We start from the raw sequence: 18,384 nt of genomic DNA, 5'->3' as shown, positions 1-18,384 counted from the left end.
TAACTTTGTGCTCTGTTCCTGCATCAGTTTAAAGTTTATTTATTAGTCACAAGTAGGCTTACGTTAACACTGCAATGAAGTTACTGTGAAAATCCCCTAGTCGCCATGCTCCAGCGCCTGTTCGGGTACACTGAAGGAGAATTTAGCATAGCCAATGCACCTAACCTTTTGGACTGAGAGGAAACCAGAGCACCTGGAGGAAACCCATGCAGACATGGAGAATGTGCAAACTCCACACAGACAGTGACTCAAGCCAGGAATCGAACCCAGGTCCCTGGCGCTGTGAGGCTGCAGTGCTTGCCACTGTGCCGGCGTGCAAGCTGAACTCGCCCTGGAAAGGCAAATTATTTCAAAAATTTGAACAATGTGTTAAGGAAGCCATTTCACATTGCTACAGTGCAGTGACTACACAAGTGGCATTTTCAACTAACAGGATCCTGCCATCAGTCAAAAAAGAAGCTCTGCCTCTAACACAAGTGAGCAATATCCTGATTGAATTTCGGAGGTACTGTGATGCCAGGGGCATAGGATGTACATCCCAGCATTTGGCTGGTTGATTCAAACAGCATGTTCCTTCAGTTGGCAGATTACAGACTACACTCAACTAGCTTACAAAACTCAAAACAAAATCTCCAATGTTAGATCTGATTCCACAATTGGGCTGCACTTATGGAACAATCCTGAATGCACTCATGGCTACACCGATAACCAGTTTAAGAGAGTCAGTTGAGCTTGTAGATCGGCTCATTGATGCTTGCTAGAAGTGACATATATTCATATGTAGGGACGTGCTCCCTGCAAACATAAAGAATATATTCAAGCCGTATACTTTTTTTTTGAATTACCAAGAAGCTTGGTAATTCATAGTTCCCCATTGCTTCCTCAACAACTAGGCCAGTTAGCAAGTTGCCTAGCTAGCCAATCAGCATCTTTTCTCCAGTAGAATAAATTGTTTTGATTGTTTGAAATTTGGCATTCTTGTGTTTGTACTGATGAGTGCAAGGCCAAAAGGTTCAGTAACATGTCTCTTAATATTCAAGAAGTTTCATCACATTTTGTCAAATGTATTTTTATTAAATGCATACTGTTTTAACAAATACTAAGTGTTTTTGCATGTAAATTATTCTTGCAGTATTGGCCATATATGTTTTTCTTGTTATCACAGTAGCAACACATTTGTAATCGATTTTACATTGCAATGCATAAGTTGAAGTGCAACATCTGAGCATTTTGTGATATAGCCCTCTCTGCTGGGGAGGTGTAAATAAAGTTGTCCAATAATAGCTGCTTGAAGTTAATCATGTGTTAGTCTTGTTCAGTTCATTACACAAGGTAAACTATGATCAGCAGCAAATAGCTGCTCAAATTTTATAAAATATAAGGTGGTTCCTAATAAATTGCATGTCCTAGTTTTTTAAGTTGCACAAAGCAGTTACTAAAAGTGCTATTAACTACTTAATTCATTCAAGTGCTGCATCCAAATACTGTATGCTAAAACAACAAATGTGGATTCCCAAGCATCTCATTTCCAATTATGTTAGCTGTATGTATCAGCAATCATCTCCTGGCATCCCTTTGTCTCAGGAGATGATAGACTGCACTTGGGTGTATGTCATTTCCGGATTCAACAACCCATCATTTATTACTATTAACTGCCTTGCAATGTTGGAAACAAGACTTTGCAATTTTCCCCCATGGTTCAAAAATGGACTAGGTTCTGGTAACCCTGCTGATTTACTGGATATGGTGTACTCTGGGAATACTCCATTGAATTAAGTGAAGGCTTGTTTTCAATATTGCATGCATTTCTCCAGTGGTTTCCTTGAGTTACCTTAAATTTATTTAGTTTTTGGCTCTTTAGATATGGTGTCTGTCACCGTGATATTTTGGTAACAGTTTTTCAAAGGTCATTGTTTGTGAAAGGAAACAATGTAATGTCTTAATATAGCAACCTTCGGTCACTAGTGCATTCGCTCAAACTATTCCTGTGCTAAAAGGATAATGAGGCATAAAACACAGTATTTAACCTAACATCCTAAAGTTAATAGTAAAAAGTTCATACAAGCATTTTCTAAATCTGCAGAATACCTGGTTTGGCTGTTAAGTTTAAACTTACAATTTTAGTTGTCAACCATCTGAATTTCTACGATGATTATTTGGTGGTGTCTTAACAATTTGCTGAAAAATTGTCTAATTGCAACTAATAAGACTTATAAATATTAAAACACCACAACAGCTTTTTACAACAATCTGACCGTTTCTTGGCCACTTCACTGAATTGACATTCTCAAACTGCCAGCATGGAATTTAACCTTGTTTTCCCGGAATTATTAATCCACGATTGTTTTTTTTTCCTTTCACCCTAATGAAATGGGATATGTTGTTTTGGGGGAAATAATTGGATAGCTCTATTAAGGAATCAGCAAAGACGTGATATTGGGCTGCTTGGCCTCCCTCTGTGCTGTATCGTTTTGGGATTCGATGAGAAAAAGGGAGATAATGTCATACATAATTTGAACATGTTAAATTTGAACATGTTGGGGCGATTTTCCCAAAAAGAAACTAAATGCCCAACGGGCGGGAAAATGGGAGATTTTCCCACCTGTTTGGGCATACTTAGTTGCTGAATTTAGGGCACATTGTGCTTCACTGCTGGGGGTTCACACTGGTGAGGGGGAGGCTAACCCTGCCCGAGCCCAGCATCATGCACACTGCCCCTCTCCATCGCCGGCCTCTGATGGCTTCCCTAACCCCCGACACCAGCGAGGCCATCACACCTGGACACCTGGTCCACATTGATTGGGATCAACTTTAATCCCCGCTGGTGGGAGCCTCTCCTGGCGGGGGCAGAAACATTAGCAAGCCCAGATGATGATATTGAAATTGCAATTTCAATATGGTAATCAGCCTCATGCTGTTTTCCGGCGCGAGGCTGATTGTGCCACAAAAAATGGCCGAGGAGAGTCGTGATTGCTGGATGCCGGTCACGAATCCCACTACAGGCTGACATTTCCCAACCCAGTGCACTACTCAAGCAGCGCAGCGGGCCAGGAAAATCGCACCTGTAAAGTTTCTTTCCCTACTTCCCCTCATTAATCTTTTTATAACATCTTTTTCATTTATCCAAATTATTTCAATCCTATAACAGCAACTAACAGATGTCAAAGGTCTTGAATGCTTCTCCTTGCAGTCGAATGTGGCTTCAGAATCCATCTGTATTTTCCTGGATGTCACCAATGTGTAGTTATGATATTAGAGATTGTTAAGAACAGCTGTTTGAAAAGCACACACTTGCTTAAAATAAAACTTGGGAAATAAAAACCTTTGTTCAGAAAAGGGATGTATGGACAGACAGTGTGACACCTTTTTGTGTTGGTTTCAAAACCTTATCAAACTGCTAATCTTTTGTGATCACAAAAGAGTTTTTCACGAATGTAAATTAGTTCTTCCCACTTGCTGGTCTTCTTTCAGAACAAAGACCATTAACTGATGAGGGCCTTAGTGAAACGTGAAGAAAGAATGCCAGGTGGGAAAAAGGTTGTTTGAATAGCAAATCCTAATATGGAAGCATGATTTGTCCATTTGGGAGAAACCATCTTTGGGGTTCATATGACAAAATGCTGAAAGTTGCCTAAAGAGAACCATCTTGAGCATCCTGAGAGAGACACCTTGGGACAAAATCTGCTTCTCAACAGGGAGAGATCGAGGAAGGTTTCCAGAAACAGCTATTGGACTGCTGTGCCAAATCAGGTACCAAGAACCACTACCTGGAGTACCCTTAAAGTGAAATCAGGAGCACCTCTTCTCTTCCAGGACCTATTCTGCTTGAGGAGTTCTCCTGCCAAGGCAAACTTCAACTCTTCAACTGCAGAAGCCATTGCAACTGCTAAACTGAATTTCCAGTTTCAATCCCTGCACTTCTGAAAGAAGGAATTTGAGCATCAGGTTCAGATATCTGAGAGCCTGATTTGAAATCTAATCTTTAAATCTTTTCTTTATCTTCATCTACTTTTAATCTTTGTATCCGTACTGTAGTTGACAATTTTTACCCAAGTAACTTTCAGCAGTAGTTTTTGTAATAAACTAACCTTTTATCATTTTTAAGACTAAAACTTGTCTGTTGGATTATTTTTAAAAACTGAACTGCTCCTAAATTACAAAGGGCCTTCGTACATAATACAGATTCTCAGCTCACAGACCACTTGAAGGAAATGCCTTTTACATGTCATGACAATCCTTGAACATGCTTCAGTTGCAAAGCTCAATATTTACATTCCAAAAGAGAAAATGCTGGAAAATCTCAGCCGGCCTGGCAGCATCTGTAAGGAGAGAAAAGAGTTGACGTTTCAAGTCCAGATGACCCTTTGTCAAAGTCTTTTATTCAATATTTACATTGCTTCATGCTTCTGTGCAATGATTTGACAACATTAAGCATCAAATCTTCCATGACCTCCAGAACGTTATCCATTCCATTGTTAGGTATGCCACTGTTTCGAGTTGTCTTGTATACTTGATTTAACTGCCCCTTCATTCAGTCTGCCTTTATGTTCACTTGTCATCCCTTTAGCAATTTTGTATCATGTGCAAACCTGCGTGGTGCTTCTGAACCTGAGTCAGTTTAATTTAGATCAGGACTTTGAACACTGATTTTTAGATCATTTCATTCAGCTATTCCCTCATCCGTGACATTACTCATCCAATAAATACTATCAATATCCAGTTCTGAAGCCAATATTTAATGATCTATGCTACTCAATGTAAATGAAAATATTGGGCAGAATCTTCCGGTTGCTACTCTTGCACATGATATGAGAAGATTCTGTAAGCAAGAAACAGCAACTAGTTTCATGTACTGCCCAAGTATGAATTTCACTGTTAACCTAACATTCATATGCATCAGTTTATGGAGTCAGTGTAGCTACTTTTCAGTGAGTTTTTATTTATTCATTCATGGGATGTGGGTGTCGTTAGCAAGGCCAACATTTGTTGTCCATCCCTAACAACCCCAGAGAAGTTGATGGTGAGCCACTATCTTGAAGCTCTGCTGTGTTTCTGGTAAAGGTACACCCACAGTGCTGTTAGGAAGGGAGTTCCAGGATTTTGTCCCCGTGACACTGAACGAAATGGTGATATATTTCCAAGTCAGGATGGCATGTGGTTCGGATTAGAATATGCAAGTGGTGATGTTCTCATGCATCCTTCGCCGTTGTCGTTCTAAGGTGGTAGAAGTCGTGGGTTTGGAAGGTGCTGTCGAAGGAGACTTGGTGAGTTGTTGCAGTTCATCTTGTGGATGGTACACATTGCAACCATTGTATGTTGACGGTGGAGTGAGTGGATATTTAGATTGGTGAATGGTGTCCAAATCAAGTGGGCTGCTTGTCATGGATGGTTTCAAGCTTCTTGAGTGTTGCGCTCATTCAGGCAAGTGGAGAAAATTTCATTACACTCCTGACTTGATTCTTGTAGATAGTAAACAGGCTTTGGGGAGTCAAGAGGTGAGTTACTCACTTTAGAATCCCCAGCCACTGACCTCTCTTAGAGATGGGGTATCTTTTATGGAAAGTTCAATTTCTGTTCAATGGTAACCCCCGCAGAATGTTGCCAGCGGGGGAGTGGTAATACCATTACATATTGATGGAAAATAGTTGGATTCGCTTTTGTTGGAGATGGTCATTGTCTGGCATTTGTGTTATCCAAATGTCACTCGCCATTTATCAGTGTTGTCCAGGTTTTGTTGCATATGGGCATGGACTGCTTCAGAATATGAAGAATTGTGAATGGCGCTGAACATTGTGCAGTCATCAGCGAACATCCTCACTTATGACCTCGTGAGAGGGAAGGTCTTGAAGCAGTTGAAGATGGTTTGACCTATTACACTACTCTGAGGAACCCCTGCAGCTGAGATGATTGGTCTCCAAAAGCAACTATCTTCCATGGTACTAGGTGTGACTCCAACCAGTGGAGTCTTTCCCCCTGTGTTTCATTAACGTCAATTTTGTGACTGCTCCTTGGTACTACTTTACTCGATCAAATGCTGCCTTATGTCACTCTTGCCTCATCTCTGGAGTTCAGCTCTTCTGTCTATGTTTGGAACAAGGCTGTAATGAGGTCAGGAGCTGGGTGGCCCTAGCAGAACCTAAACTGAGCATCAGTAAGCAGATTATTGCTGAGTAATTGCTGCTTTGTAGCAGTGTCATCCCTTCCATCAATTTGCTGATAACCGGGAGGAGGTCAATGGGGCAGTAATTGACTGGATTAGACTTGTCCTGTTATTTGTGTACAAGTAATCCCTGGGCAATTTTCCACATTGCTGTAACAATAGTGGAACAGCTTGGCTGGGTGTGTGGGTAGTTCTGCAGCATAAGTCTTCAGTACTTTTGCCAGGGCACATACTCTTTACAGTATTCAGTGACTTCAATCGAGTCTTGATATCACGTGAAGTGAATTAAATTCGAATCATACAACGCAGAAGAGGCCCTTCAGCTCATCGAGTCCACACTGACACATTAGAAACACCTGAATTCCCCCCCAATCCTATTTGCCAGCATTTGACCTATGATGTGCCAAGTGCTCATCCAGATACTATTTAAAGGATGTGAGGCAACGTGTCTCCACCACCCTCCCAGGCAGTGCATTCCAGACCGTCACCATCCTCTGCATAAAATATTTTTTCCTCAATCCCCCCTAAATCTCCTGCCCCTCACCTTGAACCTATATCCCCCCCGTGACTGACTCTTCAACTAAGGGGAACAGCTGCTCCTTATCCACTCTGTCCATGTCTCTCATAATCCTGTACACCTCAATCAGGTCACCCCTCAGTCTTCTCTGCTCCAATGAAAACAACCCAAGCCTATCCAACCTCTCTTCATAAATTAAATGTTCCATCCCAGGCAGCATCCTGGTGAATCTCCTCTGCAACCCCCCAGTGGAATCACATCCTTCCGATAATGCGGCAACCAGAACTGCGCACAGTACTCCAGCTGTAGCCTCACCAAAGTTTATAGAACTCCAACATGACTTCCCTGTTTTTGTAATCTATGCCTCGATTGATAAAGGCAAGTGTGCCATATACCTTTTTTACCACCCTACTAATGTGACCTTCTGCATTTAGAGATCTGTGAACAAACACCCCAGGATCCCTTTGTTCCACAGAACTTCCTAGTGTCCTAGCATTCATTGAATACGTCCTTGTCAAATTACTCCTTTCAAAGAGTATCACCTCACACTTTTCAGGGTTAAATTCCATCTGCCACTTATCTGCCCATTTGACCATTCCGTCGCTATCTTCTTGTAGCCAAAGACACTCTTCATCACTGTTAACCACCCGTCCAATCTTTGTGTCATCCGTAAACTTACTAAAACTACCCCCCACATAGTTATCAATGTCATTTATATAAATGATGAATAATAGGGGGCCCAACACTCTGTGGTATGCCACTGGACACTGGCTTCCAGTCACCGTCTCTCTCCTACAACTGAGCCAATTTTGAATCCACTTTATCAAATTATCCTCTATCCTATGTGACTTTACCTTCTTTACAAGTCTCCCATGTGGGACCTTGTCAAATGCTTTGCTGAAATCCATGTCAACTAGATCGACTGCACTATCCTTGTCTACACACCAGATCGCCGCCTCAAAAAATTCAATCAAATTTGTTAGGTATGACCTCCCTATGATGAAGCCATGTTGACTATCCCTGATCAAACTTTGCCTCTCCAAGTGGAGATAAGATGCTCTCCTTCAAAGATTTCTCTAATAGTTTCCCTATAACTGACATGCGACTCACTGATCTGTAGTTCCCTGGTTTATGTCTACAACCCTTCTTAAATAGCAGAACCAAATTAGCTGTTTTCCAGTCATCTGACACCTCTCCCGTGGCCAGAAAGAAATTGAAAATCTGGGTCAGAGTCCCTGCAATCTCTTCCCTTGCCTCCCACAGCAGCCTAGGGTACAATTCATCTGGACCTGGAGATCTATCCACTATCAAGGCTGCCAACATCTCTAATACCTTGTCCTTCCCTATGTCAATTTGCTCAAGAACCTCACAGTCCCTCTCCCTGAATTCCATACCCTCACCCTCATTCTCTTGAGTGAAGACGGATGTGAAGTATTCATTCAACACTCTACCAGTGTCCTCTGGCTCCACCCACCGATTGCCTTCTTCGTCCTGAATGGGCCCTTCACTTTCCCTGGTTATCCTCTTCCCATTGATATACTTAGAGAATATATTGGCATTTTCCCTACTTTTACCAGCCAGAGCTTTCTCGTATCCCCACTTTGCATTCCTAATTGCTTTCTTCAGCTTCAACCTGCACTTTCTGTACCTCACTAATGCCTCCACTGATTTGCTCCCCTTGTAATTTTTTAAAGCCTTTCTTTTCCTTTTCACTGTATCCTGAATATCTCTGGTCATCCATCCATGGTTCTTTTTAAATGGTGCACCTGATATGCCCTTCTCTTTTTGAACCAGGGTTTGGCTTAATGGTATTGTGGGCCAGCTGTTGTGAATCTTCCAGATTTACTCGTGATTTTCCATTATTAGCTGCATCAAAGGCAAACACCAGGAGCTGTTGGCATTAGCGGCCTGCTATATGGCAGTACAGCATAATATTTGCTTTGCACAGCTACACGATGTGTCCTTTAACTGCAGTCTGTGGCTAATCCTGTCACGTAACAATCTCTGTCGGTTTCAGACACAGCAAGTGTTTAAAACTTTTTTCTTAAGCTGACTTCTGAAATGGGGTCACATCTTCAATGTTGGAAAAGTATGCTTTCATTCTTAATTTTCAAGATTTCACTGGCCTTGGGATGCCTTTGAGCTCTATGGATGCTCACAGGTCAAGCTTATCGGTGTAGAGATCAGTTCAAGTGAACAGTGTGGCTGTGATTTTCCAGCCCTTGGGTAGTGGGATCTGTCACAAGGGATACAGCGAGCCAGCCAAAAGTCCGATGGCTTTCAGCGGAGCCGGAAAATGTCAGCCTCTAACTCGATGTGGATCTGGTACACCACTTTCTTGTGGAAGTGGCTGATGTTACACCTATACCTGTAGTACTGCCCCTACATAGAGTAAGTGATGTGTAATTTGACCTGAAGTGTATCCGATGGGTTAAATAAGTTGTTTGTTCCTCTGCTGCAGGTTGAGCTGTTGACAGACTGTACCACGTCATGTCTGACCACGCTAGGGGTGTGGCATCTAGTGTTTGACAACACACCCATTCCATGCCTGTCATTCTGCTAATAAATGACACCATTTGTAGTTCAATACTTTCCGAGACTGTCTTCGAAAAACAGCCTGCGCTTAGTTTATACTGGAGAATTCAGCGAATTAATGCTTCTGACAAACCGAATCACTATCATTTCTTGGACTTTCAGAATAAAATTGAGGATATGATCAATTGCTAAGGCTTCAGTCAGAATTTTAGTAGCTGTTTAAACACGATCATTTAAACCTTAATGATATTTGTGTGTTTGTGAAGGGACGGTGAGGTATGTCCTCTATAATGAAACCAATAAGGAGGTGCATTTGGTTGACCCAGTGCCGTTTAATAAATGGAAACTCATCGAATGTCATTCTAAACGTTTACAAAATGATGCAATCCCTGCAGTATCCATCAATCGTGGGAGGCGTCAAGGATACCAGTGGATGCCATATGCTCCCTCTCCAGAGCTATCCTGAAGCAGAGAAGGTACCGAAGAAGAGGCGTTCCAGCCAGAGTGAACTCCAGCCCCATGGATCATGTACAACCTGGATCTTAGGTGCCCACAGTGGGCAGACCCTGGGCAAAACCCATGTGAAGGTCCACTGACATGCCTGCCCACTTCTGCACTGGCTGACTATTGATCAGGAAAGTGAGAGTGGATCCAAAAGCTGAGGATCAACCCTTTTCAGATAATACGCTTGGAAGTAAGCTCTGTATTGGAATTAACAGCTGGCTTTATGCTACTGTTCACTGTCCCTATGGCACTAGTGTCAGAGAGAGAGAGTACAACATATCCATGTTGGTTACCATAGATACAGAAGAGTATCTGTAATGTGTTTTGATTTGAATAGGGACAGTGGAGCCTTAGCGAGCAGTGAGTATATCGTGACTTTTACTGAATTAGCGTTCTCTTTTTCATAAAAAAAGGAAGCTTTTCTGAAAATCAACTTTGAAAGTGATCACATTGCTGCCATGAAAGGACTCAGCAAACTGCCTTTCTGCAGTTCTAGGCATGGAAATCATTCGTCCTCCTGCAATGGTATCCTTATAGGTCTCAATGCGGCAATTCCCTCATATATTTTTATAACCAGGAAAGAATGATAGCAGGAGGAAGGTAAGCTGACTGAGGCAGGGTGGATAAGGTCATAGCTTTTCAATAGAGTCTGGACTTCATTCTGCTTCCCTGAATGTGGCACAGAGGAGATTTTCTTAAGGAAGAAATGATTTGGTAACAACAGAAGGACCCCCATTTTCCACCAACAAATGAACTACAAATACTTAAAACAGGCAAACAGCAGATAAACTTCAGAACATAGGGGTGGGTGGAAGGTGAGGACAAAAGGAACACTATCGTAGTTCTAAGAGGGAGGGGAAAGGTGTGAGAGCTGAAGTTCACAAAATAGAACAAACAAGGTCAAGGGCCTTGTCAACCACACTGGGGAGAGGGATCATGGGGGAAGATTAGTCCTTGACTGGAAAAATGATGACAGAACCATTGATGTGGAAGGTTACATAATTGGAACAGATACAACAGAGGCAGAAAAACTGGGAGAATGGAGTGGAATCCTTCAGGGAAGCGAGGATTGAGGAAGTGTAATTGAGATAACTGTGGGAGTCATGGGCTTGTAGTGAATATTTGCCCAGAAATGGAGACAGAAGGGTTAAAGATGAATCAATTTGAATTATTACTATCACTTGTATTAGTGTACAGTGAAAAGTATTGTTACTTGCCCGCTATACAGACAAAGCATACCATATATAGAGAAGGAAATGAGAGAGTGCAGAATGTAGTGTCACAGTTATAGCGAGGGTGTAGAGAAAGATCAACTTAATGCAAGGTAGGTCCATTCAAAGTCTGACAGCAGCAGGGAAGAAGCTGTTCTTGAATCGGTTGGTACGTGACCTCAGACTTTTGTATCTTTTTCTGATGGAAGAAGATGGAAGAGAGAATGTCTGGGATGCGTGGGGTCCTTAATTATGCTGGCTGCTTTGCCAAGGCAGAGGGAAGTGTAGACAGAGTCAATGGATGGGAGGCTGGTTTGCGTGATGACCTTTTGTAGTTTCTTACGGTCTTGGGCAGAGCAGAAGCCATACCAAGCTGTGATACAACCAGAAAGAATGCTTTCTATAGTGCATCTGTAAAGGTTGGTGAGAGTTGTACTGACATGCCAAATTTCGTTAGTCTTCTGAGAAATTAGAAGCGTTGGTGGGCTTTCTTAACTATAGTGTCAGCATGAGGAGGGGCCAGGACAGGTTGTTGATGATCTGGACACTTAAAAACTTGAAGCTCTCGACCCTTTCTACTTCATCCCTGTTGGTAGACAGGGGCATGTTCTCCTCTACCCTTCCTGAAGTCGATGACAATCTCCTTTTTGTTGACATTGAGGGAGAGATTATTGTCACCGCAGCAGTTTACCAGATTCTCTATCTTAATCCTGTACATTCTTGAATCACATGAAAGTGAGTGAAAGATGGAAATTGGAAGCAAAGTTGATGAAATTTCCCAGTTCACATCAAGAGCAGGACACAACAACGATGCAGTCAATTCCACACCAGAAAGAGAGGTGGGAATCCGTGTCAGTACTGGTTATGCCTTCTGTGGAATAAGTAGAAGATACTTGTCCAAGCCAAACCTTCCACCCATATCAAACATCAAGCCACTGTTTTCAGACTGTCACTGACTTCATCATCTCTTGAGATCTTCCCTCCCACACCTCCAAAGTCATGATCCTTAAACCCTGAACACTTTTACCTTCTTTCCAAAATTCGCAAATAGGGCTGCAGTGGTCGATCCATAATTTCAGCCTGTTCCTGCCCCACTGAACTGATTTCTTCCTATCCCGATTTTATTTTTTCTTCCCTCCTATATCCATGATTCTTCTGTCACTTTTAATGGTTCCCAAATTCCGGCCCTCTTTCTCTTCACCAACCTCTGTCTCCATCTCCCACCAGGACAGTCTTAGTTTTCTGCTTTTTCTTTGAACAGAGACTCAACCGGTTTCCATTCACTTCCATCTGGCTAACCCTGTTCTTCCAAAACTGGTATCGAGTGACTATAAGATGTGTTCCCAGATGCACTGTTTGTCTGGAAAAAAAAATTTCACAACAAAGCAGGCTTGCCCTACCTTGGCTAGATATCCTGAGGCAACGTACATGCGCAAACAACTGGGTTGATGAGGTAAACACACTGTGCAGCAATGGTAAAGCTCACTGCTGATGGTATTCACATTTACAATCTACTGAAAAGGCCATTATGTGGGGCATTAGAACTCTGACGAAGGGTTATCAAGACTCAAAACGTTGGCTCTATTCTCTCCTCACACTTGCTGTCAGACCTGCTGAGACTTTCCAGCATTTTCTGTTTTCGATATTGGGCATTAACCTTTGTGCAGTGTTCTTTTGTGAAATATGGTGGATAAGAAGCAACTTTAAAGGTGAAAAAAAAATTGCTTTTATTTTTGTGCTCGCCAGTTTGTTGTTCACGTAAGACCCTGGAAAGAAAAAGTGTTTTTTTTTTCCTTTTTTTCCTGGATTTCTGTCAATTTTAAATTTATGTTTGACACCTGTTCAGTTATGCAAATTGACCCTGGCGCGTACCAAAACTGCTGTGCAGCTTTTTTGACTGTTGGATCTGTTTACCCAGAACACTGGAACATTTGCATTTGGCAGACATCAAGCAAAAGGCAGGTGTTCTTAAGTTTGCCTCTGTAATTCTTGATGATTTATGGGATACTGGGGGAAAAAATAGAGTTTCCGTAGCATGGACCAAAATAATCAGGTCATTAAAGTTTATTTCTCAGTGTCACAAGTAAGCTTACATCTGAAGTCCAGAATCTGTCCTTTCTGTTGTGCGAGTATTTTATTTTCGCTTTACTGTATATACTATTTATTTTGCTGTATACAACGTGATAAGATTTGGTGTTTGCCACTGCTTTGTTTCATGCAGCTGTGCTGATTCATCTGTGTATACACAGAAAGCTAAGGTAACGTGCAATATCAAAGTCCTCTTTCACCACAATTTCACATACCTTCTGATAAACAAATTAACCAAGGCCAGTTTAGCTTTCCGATGTCAATGGCAGTTCGAATTTGCACTGTATTCAAAGTGGTGTTGGATAATTGCCCCATGGATCCTGAATGGACGGCACATACGCATCGAAGAATTGGGATGCAGCCAGGTTTCTCCCTCTCTTCGTGTTTAATTTAACTTGTTACCATATTTAACTAAATTCTAGTCATTTTGCCATTTGTTGTTTGCAGATATTGCCGTGGTGGAGATGAGCGATGCTTTCCGTCAACCTTCCTTGTTCTACCATCTCGGAGTGCGGGAGAGCTTCAGCATGGCAAATAATATAATTTTATACTGTGATACAAATTCAGACACACTTCAGTCACTGCAGGTAAAGTTAGGTGGCTTTGTATTTCCTGGTGCTTCATGTTGTGGGTAATAAATTGATCATTACAGTAGTACAAAGGGCTGCATCTCTGTCACAGAAATACTTGGACTCAACTTAAAAAATGCAATTATTGGAGTTCTGAGAGCTCGTTTCCGCTAAAATGTGAGGAATATTGCCAATTGTTCAGAAAGAAACCAGGAGTACATCACCTTTTAGAATCATAGAAACCCTACAGTGCAGAATGAGGCCATTCGGCCCATCGAGCCTACACTGAAAATCCCATCTAGGCCCTATCACTGTAACCCCACATGTTTACCCCGCTAATCCCTCTAACCTACGCATCCCACAACACTAAGGGACAATTTAGCATGGCCAATGCACCTAACCCCGCACAGCTTTGGACTGTGGGAGGAAACCAGAGCACCCAAGGAAACCCACGCAGACACAGGGAGAATGTGCAAACTCCACACAGACAGTGAACCAAGCCGGGAATCGAACCCAGGTCCCTGGAGCTGTGAGGCAGCAGTGCTAACCACTGTGCCACCGTATCGCGCCATTGATTCTTAACCTAGACACCAACTCAACAACCTACTTAATATATTGTTTGATATTCTGGCTCATTTCGACTGTCTATCAGAATGCCTTACAAATGCAAATCTTCTATGAAGAGTTTGAGGCTGGGGTGTGCTGTTGTTGCGGTCATATGAAGCACTGTAAGGACAGTCTGCAGGCTTCACTTCAGAGTTTTGATAGTAATTTCAAATCCTCAGGACAACTTGCCCAAGAGCATTGCACCTCCTTCGAAAGTCAGGGCATGTCAGAAGCAGAGAGAAAAGACGCAAGCAGAGGAAATCCCAAGTCAGCAACTTATCTAAAATTCAATTGTTTGCAGAGAATCCTCTGGGCGCAGGCTGGCCTCAGCAGTCAACTACATACATACTGGAATCCTTCCAAAAATACCACAGATGACCAACATGATCATCTTCGCCTCGAAGGATGAACAAGGATGAACCCGAGCCTGGGTTCGATTCCCGGCTCGGGTCACTGTCTGTATGGAGTTTGCACATTCTCCTCGTGTCTGCGTGGGTTTCCTCCGGGTGCTCCGGTTTCCTCCCACAGTCCAAAGATGTGCGGGTTAGGTTGATTGGCCAGGTTAAAAAATTGCCCCTGAGATGTGTAGGTTAGAGGGATTAGCGGGTAAATATGTGGGGGTAGGGCCTGGGTGGGATTGTGGTCGGTGCAGACTCGATGGGCCGAATGGCCTCCTTCTGCACTGTAGGGTTTCTATGATGAAGATATCAACCGTCTATTTTGATTTGGCACTTAAAACATTTTTCCTCCCAAGATTTTTTTCCGCATGGAATTATTATCAATTCTATGTGCTTTTCTCTTATCTGCCATCTTTTGCTTTTCCCGTGATCTTTTCACTCATTCCACACTTGTCACAAGAGCAATCTCTCAACATGTTTCTACCTGTTACAATTGACATTTCTTTCCTCTTTGCTCTCAGTCTGCCTTGAATTTTCCTGCATCCAGATTTGTTCAGATCTTTGCAGGGTGGGATCATAGGGCGGAACGATCCAGGTCTCGGGGTGCTTCCTCCACACCAGACTCTGTGGCACATTTAGAATTAGGATTTGATGCACTTCTATTTGACGTAGCAGCAGACATTGAGCATGTTGTTCACAGGCAAAACTGACAACACTGCCCCACTTGACTGTTGCTCAGGTAAAATATGACCATGTGTGGGAGCTTAACTTTTGTGTTAGTCTCTCAAGAGTGGTTGAATCTGTTAAAACTGTGGTTAGAAGAGCTGAATGGCTTTTTGTTCACACTATTTAAAGATAATAAATTAGATTGCTTTGGGTCTTTATTTAAATCCTCTTAAAAATTTAAAGGGCTGTTTTATACTGTTTGCCATTATGTGGTGTTTTTGCTTCCTGCTAAGTTCACTAGCAAAGGGCAGAATTCAGCCAGTTGTATAATTTTAGAATAGCAGGATCTTGTAGAACTGTTCGTATGAAACAAACATTTTGTACTTCAATTGCTGGATTTATCTGAGGGAGACCTTACTACTGTCTAAGTGTGGGAGGAACATGACAGAACATTCTTTAATAATGCACACATTGCTGACTTTTCCTGGTTCTGATGAAAAGTCATTGACTGAAACATTAACTCAATCTTTCTTTTCACAGATGCTGCTTGACATGCTGAGTTTTACAGCATTTTCTATTTTTATTAGATCAGTAATGCATGCTCCTGTTTGTTTTCAGTTGGTAGTGTTATGGAAAGTGCCACTAAATTCCCTATTTATTATAGTAGCTTGAGGGCACGCATTTTGCTAGCCAGAGAATATTATCCAAAGCAAAAAAAGACTCCCAACTGTTGGAAATACATATATGGCTGGTTCTCATTTGTAAAGAGAGAACAATTAATAATTTGGATGTAAATCATTCACCAGAACTGAATCCTAAGTGGTAAGCAGAGCATTTAATTACCTTACTGATTGACTTTCTGAGTATTTCCTTTTTTTGTCAAACAGGATCAATGTAGACACTGGCAGGTAAATTGCAGTGACTGTTGTCCTGCTTGCCTGCAATAACTTTGTCAGAAGAGCTGTGGGAACCATGAAAGAATGCTGTAAAGAAAGTTTTAGTGGACAAGTGGGAAAACCCCTTTGTTAAGGAAGGTCACTCCCAATGTGACCTGCCTTAACAAACAGTATGAATGCGACGTTGTGCAAACAGTTTAGCATTGTTTCTTCCTTAGCCACTGACTCCATCCCTCTCCCTGGCTGCAGTCCAAGGCTGAACCAGATTATTCACAAACTTGGTGTCATATTTGAACCTGAACGGACTTTCCTATGCCGGGTTCTCCCCACCACTAAGATCACCTACTTTCACCTCATTAACATTGCATGTCTCTGTCCCTGCTTCAACTCGTCAGCTGCTGAAGCCCTCATCTGTGCCTTTGTCACCTGTTGACTTGAGATAGTTCAGTGTTCTCCCGGCTGTCCTCCTGCCTCGTGTCCTCTTCAAACTTTGGCACATCCCAAACTCTGCTACCTTTATCCTAGCATGTGCCTAGACCACTCATCCATCACCCTGTGCTTAATGACCTGCATTAGCTCCCATTTGGCAACACTTCGATTTTTAACATTTGAATTTTTGATTTCAAATCTCGCCATAGCCTCACACCTTTATCTCTGTAACCTCCTTCCGGCCCTCCAACCCTTCAAGGTTTCTGGCCTCCTGCATCGCCCGAACTTTCATCACTCTATCATTGATGACATGACTTCAATTGTCCATGTTCTCAGCTTGAACAAGCTGAAATGTGTTCATGGCTTATATCCATTTTCTTTTTGCGAATAAAATATCACGTGCTTGTGGTCCCAACAAAATGCTTCAGTCTGAACCTCCGAGGAAGAGCCCTACTGCATTGGCACAGTGGTTAACACTGCTGTCTCACAGTGCCAGGGACCTGGTTTGATTCCTGGCTTGTCTGTGCGGAATCTGCACATTCTCCCTGTGTCTGTGTGGGTTTCCTCCCAAAGTCCTAAAGATGTGCTGGTTAGGTGCAGTGGCCATGCTAAATTCTCCCTCAGAATAGCCGAACAGACACCGGAGTGTGGCAACTAGGGGATTTTCCACAGTAACTTCATTGCAGTGTCAATATAAGCCTACTTGAGACACTAATAAATAAACTTTTAATTAGTGTGATAATTGTGTGAATTTCCACACTAGCTGTTCTAAATGTGCTAAGAGTACGTACCCACCAGAAATCAGACTTGGATTGCACATAGGATATGGGGGCAATCGTACTGGCTCGTCACAACTGGTTAAAATCGTGCAAGAGGCAAAAAACCTGGTTCACGCCTGGGTTCTCGCCCCTCATGCTATTACCGGCCCTGTTCTGCTGGCGTGATCAGCCTCACACTCAGGAAAGGCGTGAGGCTGATTTAAATATTTATTATCTAATTTTGATATTATTAGTGAGCCCAGGATGATTGTGTCCCGGGCTCACTTGCCTTAATAGCCTTGCCGGTGGAGGTCCTCACCAGCAAGGATTAGGTATCGTTCCCCACCAATGGGGACTAGATGTGATGGCCTTGCCAGTGGGACTGGAAGGCCATTAAAGCCCCCCAGGTGGTCGGTGGCCAGGCAGTGCCCGAGGAATATACAAAGCAAAATTAATCACCGAACCACAAAGTAGTAGGAAAACAGACTGCTGAAAGCTTGGTCAGAGAAGTAGGTTTTGAGGAACTTCTTAAAGGAAGAAGGACTCGAGAGACGGAGGGATTTGGGGGAGAGGGGGAATTCCAGCGCTTGGAGCCTAGGCAACTTAAGGTATGACAACTAATAATTAAGTAATTAAAATCGGGAATGGTCAAGAGGCCAGATTTAGAGGAATCCAGATGTTTTAGAGGGTTGCAGGGTTGGAAGAGATTGCAGAAATGGTACAAGTAAGGCTCTAAAGAGATTTGGAGCAAGGAACTTCGAATTGAGATATTACTTGACTGGGAGTTGCTATAGGGCAGCAAGTTCAGGGATGATAGGTGAATGGTGCAAGTAAGGTCATGGGTAGCAGAGGTTTGGATGACCTCCGGTTTATAGAAGATACAATGTGGGAGGCTGCCCAGCAGTGCATTGGAACTGTCAAGTCCAGAGGTACCAAAGTTAAGAATGAAGGTTTCAGCAACAGATGAATTGGGACAGGGGCAAAATCAGGCAATGCTGCAGAAGTGGAAATAGATAATCTTAGTGATGGTGTGAATATGAGGTTGGA

The 18,384-nt window shown here is 42.5% G+C and overlaps 1 protein-coding gene across 1 annotated transcript in view; it reads left to right on the top strand.

Moving 5' to 3' along the window:
* The window catches only part of LOC144493527 (mitogen-activated protein kinase kinase kinase 5-like), a 154,669-nt gene that overhangs the window by 12,367 nt on the left and 123,918 nt on the right, over nucleotides 1-18,384 (top strand). Inside the window, 1 exon segment of the mRNA XM_078212578.1 lies at nucleotides 13,463-13,602. Coding sequence (XP_078068704.1) covers nucleotides 13,463-13,602 — 140 coding nt within the window.

This window comes from Mustelus asterias, chromosome 5 (assembly GCF_964213995.1).
Source record: "Mustelus asterias chromosome 5, sMusAst1.hap1.1, whole genome shotgun sequence".
In the NCBI taxonomy this organism is placed as follows: domain Eukaryota; kingdom Metazoa; phylum Chordata; class Chondrichthyes; order Carcharhiniformes; family Triakidae; genus Mustelus; species Mustelus asterias.
The sequence above is the reverse complement of the archived record's forward strand: the minus strand, read 5'-3'. Positions and strand labels throughout refer to the sequence as shown.